Below are 16,429 nucleotides of genomic sequence, written 5' to 3'. Positions count from 1 at the left end.
ATCCACTATACACAACTAAATGAGGCCTCGGTAAGGAGTAAAAATGTCAGAAAAAAAAGGAACGAGAATCGAAAGAAGTAGAGAGGAGTGCAAGCGGTCTCGAAATTTTATTCACCGTCGGACCCTTCTTTAGATCTCTTTACGGGCACCCGCTTATAGTTCATGCGCAAAAATTTGCGACTGCAGAGCGATCCACGCAAAGATAGAGCAAATAGCAAAAGCGTTTTTTTAGTTTCTAAAATTCTCAGAGAAAGCTGAAGAAAGAATAAATCGCTAATTTGACACAAGTAATTTCACAGACATCGAATCAAAAAAATAACAGATTCTCTTCGATAGCTAATTTGAATAAAACAAAGCTAACACTGTGTTGAATATGTGTGTGTCCAAAGTAGCAACTGCGCATTCCTTCGAGTTGGCCACCACCAAAAACCACACTGAGCTTAATTAACATGGAATCTAAAACTATGATATTATTTTATAGATTGAGATAATTTAGAGATTTATTGAACGCTATGGACTATGTTTTTTACAAATTTAAAGAGAAAGAGAGTAAATAAATATTAAATAAATAAATAAATATGAATAGTAAATAATTAAATAAAGGAATATAATAACGGGTAAAAGAGAAGGGGACAAAAAAGCAAAAAAAAAAAAAGAAATCAAACGAGTAGGAAGCAGACAAACAAACAAAGTAATAAGAACTGATCATGAAGCACTGATTTATAAGCCGGTGTTAACATTTGAGCACTAAAAAGAAAATGCCCGGCAGCCAGGAAGGATCTTAAAGAAACTAAACGCCCAACACTGAGAAAATTTTCTAGAATTTCTACAAAATCCGTTTTTCTAATCGTTTGAAAGTATTCTATTCTCTTCACTGCTGAGCGGTTGTGGTTTCTTCGGCACTAGAGTAGGGGCGACGGAAAATTTCGTGAGAAGCAGTGAATGCGTGACTCACGGGCACGTGTTCGTCCAAGCTAGATACCAGGCAGTCTACTTTATTATGATATTTTTAAAGGTTTATTGGACCATTTGTAGCCTCTTGGCTACTTTGAAGGTCGATGAAATACTTTCAATGGGGGCTAAATATACTCTCTATGTTGAAATTCCCTACTGAGACAAATTGCACTGCCGGGCATTTAGACTGAGGAGAAACTGTGCCCTTGAGTCAACAACAACAACAACAATAACAAGCCTTATTTGCAGGACCATACAAGTACATACAGTATTGCAAAAGCTATGTATAATTTTGTTTTAAGAATGAGAACCAAAATTTAATCACTGGCCAATTTAACTACTTTGTTAATAATTCGTCGCGTAATATAAGTCCAAAATTAATATAAATTAATTATAGTAAATTAATATAGTAATTAGATGTGTTCATCAGTTCATTGATCAACACGTTCACAAGTAACTGGCATGGGTAATATTTGGAATTAGAAACTTAGTTTTATTGCAAAAATTATTCCCAATCAAAGAGAATGTAGAACAATTAAAAAGAAAGTGAATTTCGTCTTCTATTTGATTGGATCCACAAAAAGGGCAATTCCTATTATCTCTGGTAGTTTGATTGTATCTACCACTTCTATCATTAGTTTGTGGCTACTTATTCTTATTTTTCTAATTTCTTTCTCTCAGCTGTTCCTCTTGTTAAGTCTAGGTAATTAGTCAACCACAACAGAGGCTATGTACTCAAAACCGAGCCCCCATACCTCAGGGACACCCAACGACGGTTTCCTCCCAAAAACACATATTGAAAACACTTTTTAGGCTTTTCAGAGTACCGTTTCCATCTCAAGAAATGCATTATCAGCGGCACTGTATAGAATTTGTATCTGTTCGGCCCCGGGCTGTTCGGTCACTCTAGGTGAAATGGGGTCTTTTACAAGGGCTTCTGTATTATTTTCCCGAAAATTTTGGACGCAAATTAACATGCATATTACGAAAGTAAGAATTTTTGTGATTCCTCTCACCATCACATGATTTTGAATCCGAAAATTGTAGGTTTCCTTTTTCTACGAAAAATAGTCTTATCTGGGGAGTGAAATGTGAAAAATTAAACTTCAGAGAATCATACGGAATTTAATAGATAACTTTTCGAAAATTGGTCATGAATGGAACGGTTCTTTTACCGTGGTTGGGTGCCCAGAATACCTACTGACCTCTGGTTAAGAAATTCTGTTGTTTCTCGTCACTCACCGATTCTAAACCATGATAGAATATTTTGAGGAGGATTGGAATAAAATTTGGCAAAATTAGAGGAACGCTTTCCCAAGATTCAGCAGCAGCGTTTCTAGTGTGTCAAGCTGTGTCGAGAGTCTCAAGTTCAAGGCGGTTCGAGGTTGCGAAATAAAGTTTCAAAATCAAAGCACTCTCTCTCCGATTGTTTTGGGAAACTAATCGAGGCTAGTATGCAGGTATTCTGGAGCTGAAGAGAAGGCTTTTTAACTTTCCAGCTCCGCTTTCAGACTGCTGGGTATTTCAGCCTGTGTGAAATCGTGCCCCTGAGTCACGCGCTTTGATGCGCTGCTACTCATGACATTTTTTTCTCTCTCCAAACGGAGTCGACTCTACCGTTATGCCCAGCTGAACCTTAGCCTGTTCCACTGTTAACTCAGTGTTCAGTATTTAGAATACGATCGATGGGATCCTCTCTTAGTAGATCATAGATCATAACCTAAGGACGTTTTATAAATGTATTTTTATGTGTTTCACGCTGAAATTGCTGACCTCATTAGTTGACGTTCGTCGTTAGTCAGTGATTAGTATAGTTACGTGTCAGCACTAAAGTTCGGGTAGTCCCTTTAGGGCCTCCACACACAAAAAGAAGCCTAGGGCATAGGACACTTAATTTTACGAGGTAAACAACCTTGGCCATGTACGGCAAATTTACACATGTCCCGCGGGTAGAATAAGGCAAAAATAAAACATAAAATTTGAATTACTTACTACTAACAGTTTGTATTAGTTATGATGAAACAACAGAAGTTATAAAATCCTCAAAATCTAAAACTGGAATACAGGATAATTTTCCACGAAACACTGTAATTTCCAACAAGCGTTAGACTGCGGGCAGTCTCTTATTTTTCTTGGCAAAGTTAGTCAAGCAAATAACCCATGCAAAGCACGCCGGGGGGCCGCGTAATTCCAGCTGCGCCCAGCCCCCCGGGCTACAGCGTGCATTTGCCCGCCTTGTCAGTTCCGGGGGGTTGGGCATCTGCAAATTTTGCGCTGCCCAGGGGTCGGGCATTTGCCGACCCCGGGGCCAACCCCGAACTTTTGACACTCACGCGGCTTCCTATCAGATAATAACTACACAGAGTATTTTACTGGAAAAACAAGCAGATTGGCTTATAGCGGGCAATATGATACTATAATAACACGTGAAAATTTAAATGAGATTAAAAAAAAAGTGAACGTTGAAAACAAAAACCGTTGAAGTAATGATTGAAAGAAGTTTAAAAAATATAAAAAAAGTATAAATAAATGATAACAAATAGAAAAAATAAAGACTATTATATTTCATCTTTCTTATTCATACTTAATGGATTAAGAGTTTTACCTCTAGTGGGATGAGTGTGATGTCGTTAGCAGAGTGATCATTTAGTACGAAAGTGTTTTGAGACTGTGGTGGGTTTAGAGATATTAGATGGGTTGTCAACTGGTCTGCGGTCTTCGTTGAAGCGGTCTTTGAGTCGTCGTTTGGTTTCACCTATGTATTGTTTTGAGCAGTGGTTGCATTGTAGATATGCATGCATTTCTTCATTGCTTATCAAGCCAGAATTACATAGCGAAATCGGGAGTTATCAGCGTGAATAAACGTTTTTTTGGTAATTAAATCAATTTCTGTTGATATTATTTCAAGAACATCCTTTCATATTTATAAAACTATTCATAACAGTTAACTTTATACAGCGCACTATTAATTTTAATGTCAATAATTTTATAACAATAAACTGGTGTCGTCACGGCGTGAAGTCTTAATTAGACCTCTTCATTATATGTAAGACCCTGAAGAAGGAAGGCCGTGCCTTCCGAAATATTGGTAAAAATATATATATTCCCGACTGTAAAATCAGCCTTACTTCTTTTGTTTTAATTAGAATAGCACTATTACAAAGGAAGACGTCAATTGAAACAAAAAATCGCACATTAAAATGCTTAAAATAGCACTACTCGACTGTGCTATCAATGAAAAATGTAGCCTGTTCCAGGCTACATGGGAGCACAAAAAAAAACGAGGGGGTGGCATAGGGGTGAGAGCGTTCCCTCCTCTCTCCCTCTCTCGTTTTTCCTGGCATTTGCCCTCTTTTTTCGTCCCCATCCCGGGGGATTTGACAGCTCAATCGCCCCCATCCCCAGGAGTTTGCCATCCAAGGCAAAAAAAATGCTAACGCCCGGGGGTCAGGCCGGGGGGAGCTGAGCGCAGCTGGAATTGACTGATGCATAAACATAACGTCGTGGTTTGCAGTCGCACTGGCTGAGATAAGAACTAGACGGATTTTAAGAGAAAAGTTGGACTGCAAGCAGTCTAAGCAGGCCTGTTCATACCGTTTTTTTCTTCTCGGGATTCATATTTGCCAAGCTTGGGAGCAGCAGTAGGTATTGCAACATTTGGGGCTAAACTGGCCGATCTTACCGGGGGTTACTGCTCCATATAAGGAGAACAAATAGTGCTGGGGGTCTGGGTGCGTGCGCAGTCAAGATGGCTGGTAACGAGCAAGGAAAGGCTGATGTGGGAGAAGGAAGAATGGCTGCGAGCGAGGGAGCGAATGGAGGGGATTATGCGGACGAAGGACAAGACCGTCGAGGAGGTAAAATACTCACGAACTACTTTATTTCGGTACTTGATTTTGCGAAAGTTAGACTTGGAGGGCTGGAGTATGAAAAGATAAAATTTCGCTTTGATGATATACATCCTGACAGCTTTCGAAGCCGCTTCTACCTCCGGTAGCTAAGCCTTCGGCTGTCGCGTCGTTTTCCCTCGTAGTTTTGCAACGTTGGGTTTTTATCTCTTGACAGGCGACACCGAGCTTTTCAGCAAATCGCTAAAAATTCAATCTAAGCGCTTCTACGTGGACGTGAAGCAAAATCGTCGTGGCAAGTTCATCAAAATTGCAGAGGTAAGTCGGGAAACAATGAAATGCAATTGCCGGCTTCGAGAGAAGAAATTTGCACCTTTACTTCGGCTAAACCACGTCGTGGTTTTTAAGTAGATAATACCCTCTTCTTGGAAATAGTGTAAACAAGCTAGCGCGGTCTTCTAAGTGGGCTGTCTTCGGCTGTCTTTGCAATTATTTATTTCAGCTGAATTGGTTCGACCAAGGTGTGAAAATGGTGGAGGGAAACTAGCTACAGGAGAGAGAACGAAAACTTAGCAGGGCGTCTTTACAGCCGTTCAGGCCCCTTAACCACCTTTAGATTGAATTGTTCTCCTAAGGTCGAGAATATCCTAGTAAAATTCGGTAATTTATCAAACCCTTTGCAATTTAAGTTTCAGTTCTTTTCGCTGGGAAAAAAAATTGGTTGGTTTGAATTTAAATGGCCGGACTTCCTGTCGTGTTATAAATAAAGTATGTACACAAAATACACTGCATTTATTATGCGGTAGCAAAATTCACCATTTCTTACTTTAAGCCATATTTTTTCAGAATAACAGTTTATTTATTCGGTTGTTAAGTGCAGGGAATATTTTATACCCGAAAAGAAATTCTGTGTTTTGATAGACGATAAAATCACCGATTATCAATTATTTAGCTGTACTTGCAGGCCGCTAGCTTGTTCTGCTATTGTAGGTAGTAACATTTCCACGTTTTTGTTTGCCCGTTTTTAGAACATAAGGAGCAAGTACCTTCTAATATCAAGTTTGTTTCGAAGAAATGAATCACCAGTAGAGAGACTGTTCGCTTGCGCTTCGACACTTTTTTTCATGAATATTCTTGCCGGTCTGCACAAAGGTTTTAGGAACTAATTATGTAAATTTCCGTGAAATTATGATGTACTTGAATTCCTAGATTTCTCCTGTTTTGGTGAAAATCAAGGTTGTAGTTTTCGTATTTTGCATTACCTTGTCAAAGTATATATCGTCGCGTCCTTATGTAATTTTCAAGGATCAGTGATGTTTAATGCCTCCTAGTTTGCATTGGTGTTTCATTTTGTTTTGGGTAATCGATACGCTACGGAGTGAAATATTCCGTCAGAAATATCTTTGACAGGCGAACATGAAAATCTTTTCGTACTATTTCTATTTCTGCAAAGTCAATCTTAGCCCCCTTTCAACCAAACTTTGAAAAAATTGAAATGATAGAAATGGTCTTTAGTTTTTACATTGTGTGCACCTGAAAAAGCAGTGAAATTGAATTTTGATTTATGTCTCTAGTTATTGCTCTTTTTCTAGTTGTGCTAATCAGCTGAATAAAATTTTCCTCATCAAAAAGGTAACGTTGTATAATTATGCTCAGGTAAAGTACATTTTACAAACTTTGGAATTGTTCAACCATTTCTAGTTCCATTCATTAGATATTGGAACTTAAATGTTTTGGTGCATTTCTGTGTCTTGACTTGAAATGAAAAGAACAAAGGAATATTGTCATTAAGGATTCAATTTTAAATTATTCACAAGTATTCAGATACCAGAAGTTATTATTCCTGCCAGTTTATCTGGCTCTTGATTTGATCTAGCATTTTGTCATGGAGCCGTCAAATTTACTTTTTGGGTTTTATTTTGTGCTCATTGATTGAAGTTTTCTATATTTGTTCATGGTCATGACTGTCTCCTTTGTACAGTGTTGTAATGTGCCGACAGCTTAACTTACACTGTCTTATATCAAAACTCAAGGATGTGGCCATAAGAGATGGAGATGACAATATCAACAACCTTTTCACTTTTTGTGAATGTCATGTTACTGCCACATGCACAGTTTGTATGCAATTCAAAATAGAGCTCCACTTTTCTGTTTTTTTTTTGTTTAAGTAAATTTATTGCTGGTAATTTCAGGGTTCTTGTAGAAGTTTTGAATAGAAAAATAAACTCCTTTGTAGCAGGTATGGTAAATATGCTTGGATCTGTAGCAAGCTAGGAGGATTTTAAAACTAAATGTAGAAAAGCAGGAAGGGCAGTGAAGGTTTCTGAACACTGCATTTTTTGAAGTATTATCAAACCGAGATTACTTCAGATGGTAAAGCACTGTACTGCAGAGTGGCATGTTATAGGAGACTTGGTGCAATAGTGGGAAAAAGGGGAGAATAACAGTGTGAAAGCTTGAAGAAAGAGGCCATTCTTCTATAATGACTCATCTCAAAGGCTTGAAGAATACAAGAAAACCATAATAGAGAAGAGAAATGATGACATCACAGAAACTAAATCTGTGAAATATGACGTGGGATTGGTTGGCATATTCAGAAAGCACTAATGAGATGAGAATTATTCACTTGCCAAAAATCAGCGTATTGGTGTAAAAATTGGTGAGGAGATATTAAGCCATGTCATTACTCTGATGACTCCATATAAATCCTCCTTAAACAGACTTGATGTGTGAGAGCATGGTAGAAATGTAAACAGCACTCAAAGATAAATAATAATTTCTCAATAATAATTATTAAGAAATATTAGTTATATTTGTTGCTGCATTTACTTGAAAATGGTGAAATTTTTCAGGTTGGGAAGGAGTTGCAAGGGTGTTGGGGAAAAAGTGAGGCTGCTAGCACAGCCTTTCTTTCGCCTGCGTAATTTTGGCATACTTGAGAAAGACTGATCATTTTTAACATGTGCTGCTTGTTTGCTGAGATACAGTTTCAAACCCAGGCCAAATAGCTATGGGCTTGGTACAGTGGGCTTATTTAATAAGCTGATGTTCAAACTCAGAATACCTGTACCAGTTTAGCGAAAGTCAAGGAGATTGACTAGTCCAGAGGTTTGGGCTTCGGCAAGTCATGCAGAGCCTCCTTTTCTCCTTCTCACTCAAGAAGACTAAATGAGGCTCTGCTCTTAGGATGAAGTAAGGGGTGCAACCCTTAGGTCTTGCACTGATCATGCTAAAATCAAGGTTACTAATAATAAAAGACAAGGTACAATAATTTATGTTTTATTTTTAAAAGTGTATTAAAAAGCATATTTAGCATTATTTCGGCTGCCGGATGCAGAAAAAAAATACAAACAAGGCAGTGCAGTTCACGTGAAACTTATTATACTTTGTGCCGTATTACAGAGCTGAAACTTTGATCCATTGTCATGGAAAACGCCAACTAAATTTGGGTTTTCCGCAGTGTTAAATGAATTCCAAATTAGATTTCACGGAAAAAAGACAAGGTTTCGATAGTAAAAAGTCAAACTGAAATGCACTTTGGAGAAACATAAACAAACTTGTCTGCAAAAACATTGAAAACAAGAAACCAGGGCACCTCAACATCGCAAATGGATGACATCACTGCAACTACCAACCCAATATATACATATAAAGCCAACTAATGTTTCTGTCTCGCTTTGTGATCCATGCACGTTCCACGCGCAAATGTGAATTTTGACAAAATTATTAACTCACTCTGCTCGAGGAATAATTCTTTTAGACATTAAAGATTGTTTGTAGCCCCTGTAGGTTATTTTAATTTGCATTTCTATTTTCTTTACAATGTTTTCCATTAGGTACAAGTTGAATTTCAGCTTTCTCTTATGATTATAATATTACTTCCTCCAGTTTCAATAATGTCTCCAGCTCTAGCTTTCACACTGTGTCCAAGCCAGTGAATTAATGTTTTGTTGTTGGTGAAAATGTTATAATAAGAAAGTTGTCTTTCAGGTTTCTGTAAACCGTTCTGGCAAGAGCAAGGTAATCTTCACCATGGGGGTGGCTAGGGATTTCTGCACCAAGCTAACTGCTTTTGCGAATTTCCTTGCCCAAGGTATAACAAATGTATTGTACATATTATTTAGTAAATTCTTCTAGCCTAAACTTTATTGTGAATTTGAATGGCTAACATACTCACAGTCTAGCATCTGGTACAGCTACAGTCTTTGGTTATACAGTACACGGTGGATAGTAACAAAAAGTCAGGCATATATGTTACAGGTCAAAATTAAATCCAGGTTAAAATTTTTAAACTTAGGTTGATTTTCAATTTCCTTTGTCTACTAGCCCTAGTTCATGAGTAATAAGGGAAAAAAAATTGAGGATCAACCCAGGTTTAAAAAAATACACTGTGCAAATTTTAAAAACCTGATAAACTTAAAGTAACCAGCCAGTAGGTTAGTTATAATCAGAATCAAAGTGAACTACATTGTATCCAGTATGGCTGAAGTTATAATAATTATTTTTCTGCTTTCTGAGATCATATCGTTATTGGTCTGATGTACCTTATACCTCTGGCTGCATTTCTTTTCTTAGCCCCAAAACGTGATGAAGAATCTGAGGAATCTGGCGATTTGATGAAGTAAGTATTATCACTGCTTTTAGTTGCATGCATTTAACAAGATGAGTGAGTTGTAGAATAATTGTACTAAGACAATTTTTATTATTCGCCTGTGGCTCCATAAAAATATTATTAACCTGTTCGTCCCTGAGCCAACCTTATGGCCTGTGTGGATCCATTTCCCTTCTACTGCTTGTGACGTTATCAGTTTTAATGGTCAAGAAAAACTTTTTATTATATAAACACCAATGAAATACCAGGTGAGCTTTTGCGCAAAAACTTGATATCTTCACATGTGAAAATATCACTGTTGCTATGGCTACATAATAAATTGCGCCTTTCATACCAAAAAACTATTAAAGGGAAATGGTTTAGTAGTTCATTGGTGTTCATATAATAAATAGAACATTACATGGCCGCTTGGAGATACAAAATTTCATATCTCCACGTGGCCATGTAATATCCTCTATATCTGCTAACTTGTGCAGGGTGAAGAGATCTTTCAAACCATACCAGAATGAGCACAATTCAGTCAAGGACACAGAGAAAAAGGGAAAAAAGACATATAACATTGACCTGAAAATTTCCATGAAAATCTTGTTCCACTACCCACCTATATGTACCTTTCCTTTTATCTAATCCTAAGATCCTAAAAGCTTTCTTAAAAACTTTTCCCACCAAACTGAAGCCTACTAAAAAAATGAGGCATGAAAAGCAAAAAAAGAGGGAAGGAGAGAAAGCGAAAAGTAAAACTCAAGACTATTGTGTCACTTTTAAATGCAAAATTTTGCTTTCTGTGCTTGCCCAAACTTTGCAAGCTAATATTTTGCATCTGGATCAGACGGCAATGAAGTGTGGTACATGTATGATGGTGGTAAGTTGTCTTGAATTCTGCTATAGTGTGTTGCACCTGCATGCAATTGCAGCATACCATAAATTAATTTAATTTATTGCTGCTGGTAAGGTTAGTAGTTTTAGAACCACTATTTCAATGAAATTTCTTTCAGTGAAAGTATCAGAGGACCAAACAACCGAATGTACTATCTGGACCTCAAAGAAAACAATAGAGGAAAGTTCCTCAAGGTTAGTGTTAGTTACCTGTGCTACTGGCAATTATACTGGCTTTTATTGACAACACAATAAAATTTATCCTGTTATTGGAAATTGTAAAGATGCACTTTATTAACGTGATTTTAAAGAAATCGCATTAATTTAATGCATCACCTACGGTAATTCACACTATTTTACATCATTGTTGTTTTACAGCACCTTTATTTCAATAACAAAACATTGTTTTGAAAAATTTTGTGTTAATTTGATGTATGTTAACCTAACGTTTGGAAATTTTACGTTAATTTTGCGTAACATAAAGTTTCTTTCCATTGTCAACTGGCATCGTTAATTTCCTATGATAAAGTAATGTACAGTACTTATTAATAATGTTGACATTTACAGCTTACACTGTACACTTAAAAAAGGGCCGTGGAAACATTTTCAGCAACAAACTGAAAGACATTACATGTATTATTGTTTTTTGAAGTTGTCTTTTATGCCCAGTATTATCACGGATATTCAGTAAACAGGTCAAGTGAGGCCAAACAGGTCAAGTGAGGCCTTAATCTAGTACTGTATCATTTTGCTGTGTTCTGAGCTTTTTCCAATCTATAGCATATTATTAAGAAATGAGAATGTATTTTACAACATAATTGTGTACAGTGTACATAGACAAAATGAAGTAGTGGTGTGGGTGGCACAAATATTAGCAAGGCAAGTACTAATACTTAACAAGAGATAGTATATTATTATTAACCCATTCGCCCCTGAACCGCCCATAACCGCCCGTGCGGATCCACGTCCTTTCTACCCTTTGTGACGTCATCAGTTTTAACGGTCAAGGACAACTTTGTCCGCTAACTTGTGCAGAGTGAAGAGATCTTTCAAACCATACCAGAATGAGCACAATTCAGTCAAGGAAACCGGAGAAAGAGGCAAAAAACCATGTAACATTGACCTGAAAATCTCCATGAAAATCTTGTTCCATTGCCCACCTACCTTTCCTTTCACCTAATCCTAAGATCCTAAAAGCTTTCCTAAAAAGTATTCCCACCAAAATGAAGCCTACTAAATGCCAGCAAGAGAAAAAAAAAAAATGAGGCAACAAAAGGGGAAAAAGAGGGGAGGAGAGAAAGCGAAAAGTAAAAGTCAAGACTGCTGTGTCACTTTTAAACCCAAAAACTATCTCGAAATTTTGCTTTCTGCGCATGCCCGAACTTTGCAAGCTGATATTTTGCATCTGGATCAGAAGGCCGCGAAGTGTATGACTTGTAAAGCGTTTTGTGGTAAGTTTTAGCTCTTTATAGCACGACAGTGACCAGAAAACCACTCGACTGGCTTCAAAATGCGTTTTTCGGCAAAATCTCCAGGAGCGAATGGGTTAAAGATGTATAAAATATAAATTGTGTAGCTAGGTAATACACGATAAATGATGATTAATGATGAGCAAAAACAATGAAAGAGTTATGTTGATGTAGTTCTCCCTTAAAAGCAAGTAATATTCCCTTAATATAAAGCATCCCTCTTAGGGACTGAGTTTGGGATTAAAATACCCAAAACAAAAACCATCGAATGCTGTTAAAGGCAATATTGAAGCTCTTGCTGCAGTGTTAATAAAGTTTAACCATGCATATTTCAACATGTTTGGGGATCAATAACAGCTGTCAAAAAAACATAATGCAAATGGTATCCTCTAGGAACTGGGACCAGTACAACAAACTAATAAGGCCAACTGTATACCTATTTTGTTTTTTAGATTAACCAAACCGGGACATATGGCAGAGGAGGTCGCACAAACATTGCTGTCCCAGCACAAGGCATCGTGGACATAAGAAATGCCCTTTCTGAAGTACTGGAGCAATATGGTTCTGATGAGGGTAAGTCTTCTTGGAAAACAGTTTAACCTTTGTTAATGGAACTTTGTATAGGTAGACCCCTCACATATATGGCTCATTTGCATAAACATTGCATTTGTAATTGTCTTCCTCTGGTTGAATACCTCTCATAAGCATGGTACACTTTCCCTGGATCCATGGGTGTCTGCATGCTTATTATAGGGCTTGGACTTTGGTTCAGTTGTTTACCTTATTTACCTTAATACACTTTGAACATTCCATTATGTTTTTGGTGGCTAATCACTTATAAGAGATCCTATTTTCTTGTACAATGTAGTTGCCTGCCACAAGCAAAAGTCAATACTCCAGAAATAGGGCTCAGGATAATTATACTGGTTTCTGAAAAGCAAACATCAAGGAGTAACTTGGGGAATTTCTTTGCAGACCTCCTCATTTTTCATTTATTTTGAGTAGATAATGTATTTTTCTCCTCTTGCATGAAGTGTCACCACATGTAAATTGAAAAGTTATCATTCAAGTGCAGTGCAAAAAGTTAAAGAGAAAGCAATAATAAAGCATAAAAAAATTGGATGTGAGGATTGTCAGCCTGTCAGTGACTGCAGGTCTGTCATGCAGCCTTGATTTCTAGATTAATTTTACTGCTTTGTCTATAATTACAGAGGAAGTTACAAGTGACTTGCCTGCCTCACGGGAGCAGCGTGTGGAGCAAAAACGGTTTTACTTTGATGTTGGTAGTAATGCAAGAGGGGTCTATTTAAGGATTTCTGAGGTAAGGTTTTAGTTTTTACCGGTAGTCTGTGTACTGGTCAAAACAATTAATAGATCAATGACATTTTGTATTGAATTTTGTTTTTGCAAAACAGCTTTACTCTAATGCTGTCAGAACAGACATAGCAATGGATGTGTGTCCTTGACATATTACTTTGCATTATTATTTTGTTTTCCAGGTTACTGCCAATTATCGGAATTCAATCACAATACCCAAGCGAGGATGGACAAGTATCAGGGATATAATAGGTGAGTCAAATGCTTCTTTGAGTTTTTGCAATAAAATTATTTCAAAGAATGAAATAGAGTTTCTGAAGATAAAATCCTACTTCAAGTCAAAGCTCTTCAGCTGCACTTTTATGTGGATTCAAGCTGCTGTTATGTTAAGTAACCTGGTTTCAAGGTCTAAAGTTTGTCATTGACCTGCTATAATGCAGCCATGTAAATAAACCTTTTCAGTAATATTTACAGCACAAAGGCTTGTGGGGCTGAGTGAACAAAAAAACCAAATAATTCAAATAAACATAATATAATGGGGTTATGAATCCCAACTGGCTGGAGACAAACCAGTGGGCTATTTAAAAGCTTGGTCAAGGATTTGCACTCAGGACTACCAAGAAGAAATCCATTTACATGTAGCGGCCTAGTCGGGAGTCTTTGGAGAACCCAGTGTCTCCGTATTGCATCTTCAAACTGTGTTATGGGTTCATGCCTTAACTTACGGCTGTATAATATGTATAATGTTGTGGGTTAATCTTATCCCGGTTTAAATTTTATTTTCCTTTTTTTTTGGGTATGGTGATATATGATAATGACAAAGAAAAATAAAATTTAAACCAAGGATAAAATTGAACCACAAATGATTGTATTTTAACTGACACCGTTTTACATTTTATACACTGGTTGCTTAATAATTAATTTAAGGCTGTCATGATCCATGCAATAGCATGCAAATAGCTTCCATCCAACCTTGCTGGAATGATGGATTGCTTTTGTCATTGTGTCACCAGATGACTTTGTGAAGAAGATGGAGGGCGATGATGATAGAGAAGAGGATGAGGAGGAAGAAGATGAAGAAGAAAGAGCAGACTAAGAACTTCCTCTACTAAGCTTCTGTCCTCCCTCCCTTCCTTCTTTCCTTCCTGTCTCTTTCTTTTTCTCTTTTTCATTCATCTCTTGTCAAGTAATATTCTAGGGGCTTGGTCAGGCTGTTATAGGTGTGTTTACAGCACAATAACCAAGTGCTTGATTTGTTTTATAATATTACTTGCTCAAAGCCTGGGATGTTACATTTTGCCATGGAAATGATTGCTGCCCCCAGCACTTAAATTATTTGGAAAAGTCTCAACCTCTCTGGCCTTGAATAGTTGTGGAGTGTTTGAAATGACAGCTGAAAATGTTTTAAAAATGCCAAAAGGAGTTTATGAATTGTATTTTAGTTTAACTACATTCGTACACAATGTATCAAGCATGGTCTGAAAATGGAATCGAATTCAGTTAAACATATTTGAAAATAGGCTACAATACTCCAGAATTGTCATGCCTTGTAAGGCTGTAATTTCATTTTTACTTTCCAAGTTCCAGTTCGTAGTTAGAGTGAAAAATCGAACAAATAATTATGAAATTTAGCATGACCCAGCCCCAGTTATCCCTAAATTGCTCTCCCTACATTGCTCTCTCCCAGCCGGTCCTGTGTCCTGTCCCTACCCCCAACACATACCCCCATAAAGAATGCAAACACTTAAGTAATGTCAGAAGCTAACTGACTTTGTAGTTGCGTAGAAAAGCGAATTATTATTCTTATTTCGGTGCAAGAAGATTTTAACTCTGCAGATTACAGTTTTTGTTGTAATCTCTTTGGCTTTTTGAATGCCATGGTCACCCAAAAAAACAAACGAAATTTAAAATGAAATTTCATCATGCTTGTACAAAAAATTTAATCCTTGAAAAAAGTGGTCATTATGTTTGTGATAAATGCTGTCTTGAGGTGAAAAAAGGCGGGCTCGTATTATACACTTGTCAGCCAAGGTTTTCAGTCATCAAATGTCTAAGTATAAACAATAAAGTTTGGACAGAGTCCGGAGATTATTTCATCGGCCAAGCGTGTTTAACTGAAGTGTGCAATAATAGTCGCAGTGTACATCCCAGGGAACAAACTAAAGAATAGAAGGAAATTTTAGGCTCTGAAAGAGAGTCAACGGGCGAAAATTATGAAGGTTCCACCCTATCCCAGGGTTCGTACAGAGTCTTAAACTCTTGAAAAATTCCTGGTAATTTGCCCAGCAATTTTCCAGACCTAGAAAACGTCTGGAAAATAGAGATAAAGTCTGGAAAAAGTGGTAAAAAGTCTGGAGTTTCATTTTTTTTCAAAGCCACGACTAGTGCTTTATAGTAAGTGAGTCTGGAAAAAGTCTTGAGTTTTGGATCCAAAAATCTGTACGAACCCTGCTATCCGTTTCCTTCGTTCTCAATATCAGAGTATGGATGAGTATGGATTGACTTACGATTGGTAAGATAGCCCTCCACATCAGTGATTTGCCATCAGATTGATTTATACAAAAGTAATGGCAAGTGTCCGTGAGGGTGTGACCCTGGCGCCGATGAACACATTATGAAAGACCCTGGCGATGAGGTTGGAGGCTACGCAGTGGCGGATTCAGGGGAGGGGGGGAGGGGCCCGGGGTCCCCCTTATTTATAGGCCAAATTGAGGAACGGAGGGCCTAAAAATTTCTTTAACCCCCCCCCCCCCCCCCCTGTTATCTCAAGGTCTGGATCCGCCACTGCAGTACGGTCCCGTCGGACAATTTTTGTACATTTCTTTGCGCCGTGAGTCACTACATGACTACGACGAAGTCAACTTAAGGAGGGTTCACCTATATTTGACAAAGTTGGTGACTTGGAGTAATCGCGATGAAGATTGAAAGAACGCGAATTCACTTTTTCAGCGACGTTTTCTCTGCCCTCGCCGTCCTCGGATCTTAGGTCCCTAGTGTACCTTAGGGACTGTTCAAAACCAGACGGGAAGGGCACCGTGTAAACTCATAGCCTCAGGAAGTGGGTAACATGTAAGTTTCTAATAAAAGAGGGGGGTGGTATTTAATTTTTTTGTAGACCAGCTGACTTGAAAATTCAAATACCATTTTTGTGTCACTGACAATAATTGATTTCTCTCTGAGCTGATTTAATATGAATAAAACATGATGTGCCAGTCATCAAAATATAGCAAAGAACTAACAGTCACCATAACCATGAACAATTCTGGTTACATGACATTTTAGCTCATTTTAAATTCAGGAACACAACAAGTGTGAGTCCAAGAAGGAGGTGTCCCTTTATAAGACGAAAGTTA

General features: G+C 37.6%; 1 protein-coding gene across 1 annotated transcript; it reads left to right on the top strand.

Moving 5' to 3' along the window:
* Positions 1–4,678: 4,678 nt before the first annotated feature.
* Positions 4,679–15,172, top strand: LOC140929129 (transcriptional regulator protein Pur-beta-like). Its single transcript, XM_073378997.1, has 9 exons — positions 4,679–4,811; positions 5,020–5,120; positions 8,793–8,895; positions 9,378–9,423; positions 10,410–10,485; positions 12,212–12,332; positions 12,971–13,080; positions 13,259–13,328; positions 14,090–15,172. The coding sequence occupies exons 1-9, from the start codon at positions 4,703–4,705 to the stop codon at positions 14,170–14,172; spliced, it is 819 nt and encodes a 272-aa protein (XP_073235098.1). The 5' UTR covers positions 4,679–4,702; the 3' UTR covers positions 14,173–15,172.
* Positions 15,173–16,429: the final 1,257 nt, after the last annotated feature.

Source organism: Porites lutea, chromosome 2 (assembly GCF_958299795.1).
Source record: "Porites lutea chromosome 2, jaPorLute2.1, whole genome shotgun sequence".
NCBI classification, from domain to species: Eukaryota; Metazoa; Cnidaria; class Anthozoa; order Scleractinia; family Poritidae; genus Porites; species Porites lutea.
This window is presented reverse-complemented; position numbering and strand designations above follow the sequence as displayed.

Bases quoted from the DNA above. Each gene is read 5' to 3' on its own strand.
- LOC140929129 (XM_073378997.1), top strand. From the start codon at position 4,703: ATGGCTGGTAACGAGCAAGGAAAGGCTGATGTGGGAGAAGGAAGAATG. The intron at 4,812-5,019 runs GTAAAATACTCA...ATCTCTTGACAG, and splicing joins AGGACAAGACCGTCGAGGAG to GCGACACCGAGCTTTTCAGC. The intron at 12,333-12,970 runs GTAAGTCTTCTT...CTATAATTACAG, and splicing joins GCAATATGGTTCTGATGAGG to AGGAAGTTACAAGTGACTTG.